We start from the raw sequence: 1474 nt of genomic DNA, 5'->3' as shown, positions 1-1474 counted from the left end.
GGGCGGCGGGGAGAAGGCGGCGCGGACCTTGAGCGCTTGATAGAAGAACTCGTCCTCTGCCGCCGTCCTTGGCTTTTGCGGGAGCGAGGAGAAGCTGCGGAGGGGGGGCGCACGGGGGGGGGGGCGGGGGGGTGGGGGGGGCGGCAGAATATGAGAGAAGCGACAGTGAGGGATAGGCGCAGAGGGAACGCCTGTCCTCCCACGCAGCGCAGCCACTGGGTCTGGGGTGGGTCTGGGGCGGCGGCGCACTCCCAGAAGAGGGCGGTCACGTGCTCGCCGAGCGGGTGGCGCAGGAAGCGCCGCACGTTCGCCAGATACTCTCCGGTCACGTCGGGGTGGTCCGGCGAGGCCCAGCCGTAGGTCAGCCCGGCGACTTCGCGGCTCAGCGAACGCAGCGCCGCAACAGCCTCCTCTGGCGTGAGGAAGACTTGAATGCCTCGCTCCGCCTCCATCTGCTCCAGCCCTTGCCGGCGGAGGAGCTCGGGCAGCATTGCCTCGGAGCCGTCGGCGCGCAGGAACTCGGCGCGGAGCAGCTTGATGGCGCCCGAGCGGAGGGCGGCGACGAGCGCCTCGTCGAGGGCCGCCAGCAGCGGGATGCCCTTGTGGTCGGCGGCGGTGAGCTTGGGCAGCGAGGCTGCAGCGGTAGCAGAGGCCCTCGTGGCCTCTTCGAGCATTGTGAGCTGCTGCCAAGGGTCCGCTTCTGCAGCTGGCTGCCAAGGGCCCGTTGCTGCAGCTGGCTTGCTCATCCCGCAGCCCATGAGGACCGCCTGCTTTCAGCTTCGGAGCACTGAGGAAAAAAGAATTTTAGCTAATTTATAAAATTTTCCTACTCGCTTTAGTGAGGCCAAACTGAGTTTATGGATGGGTGAGAACGGTCCGGGACCCGAGCGCCGAGGAGTCACGCGGACCGACTCGTCGGTGACTCTGCTGCAGAGCGCGACCGCCAAGCTGCGCGCCGCGCCAATAGAAATTAGTGACGAGCACGATCAGCCTCTGGCGGCGTGGATAGCTGCCGCAGGAGTCGCCCTCGCCGCCCTTGCTGCGCTCGCGGTCGTCCAAATTGCGAGGGCGTGGCGCCGCGCGAGCTCTGCTCCCACGCAGCCGCTCGCTCCAGCGCGGGTCGAGTCGAGCTACGTCGGCCTGGCCGCACACGCTTAGGCTTCCACACACACAGACCTCACAGCACGCAGGTCTGGGGCCCCTAGTGATGTCCACTCCCTAATAAATAAAAACGGACACCTCTACTGGAGATGGTAAAAGGAACAGGTCCTATGTTGTGTGCGTGCTCTTGGTCCGGGGTTGTGCTTTTGGTGAGATAGGCTCCCCAGCCGCCCGGCGCGGGGCTCCACGACTATACGTCCTGCACGGTGGCAGCGCTCGCACCGAGCGCTAGCAGCGGATCTGGGTCAATCACAGCTTCTGCTTTGTGGAAGCGCGAGAAGGCATAGTCCGTGGCATGAGAAGAAGGCATCTC

The 1474-nt window shown here is 65.5% G+C and overlaps 1 protein-coding gene across 1 annotated transcript; it reads right to left on the bottom strand.

Annotated features, from left to right (window-relative positions):
- Window positions 1–27: 27 nt before the first annotated feature.
- EMIHUDRAFT_257471 (hypothetical protein) lies at window positions 28–674 on the bottom strand (the record flags this gene model as incomplete). The annotated part of the gene is made up of 2 exons (XM_005763615.1): window positions 28–94; window positions 250–674. Coding segments are annotated over 2 exons (492 nt in total), but the record flags the coding sequence as incomplete, so codon positions are not given.
- Between the last annotated feature and the right edge of the window lie 800 nt (window positions 675–1474).

The sequence above is a fragment of the Emiliania huxleyi genome (genome assembly GCF_000372725.1).
Source record: "Emiliania huxleyi CCMP1516 unplaced genomic scaffold EMIHUscaffold_6242, whole genome shotgun sequence".
NCBI classification, from domain to species: domain Eukaryota; phylum Haptophyta; order Isochrysidales; family Noelaerhabdaceae; genus Emiliania; species Emiliania huxleyi.
This window is presented reverse-complemented; position numbering and strand designations above follow the sequence as displayed.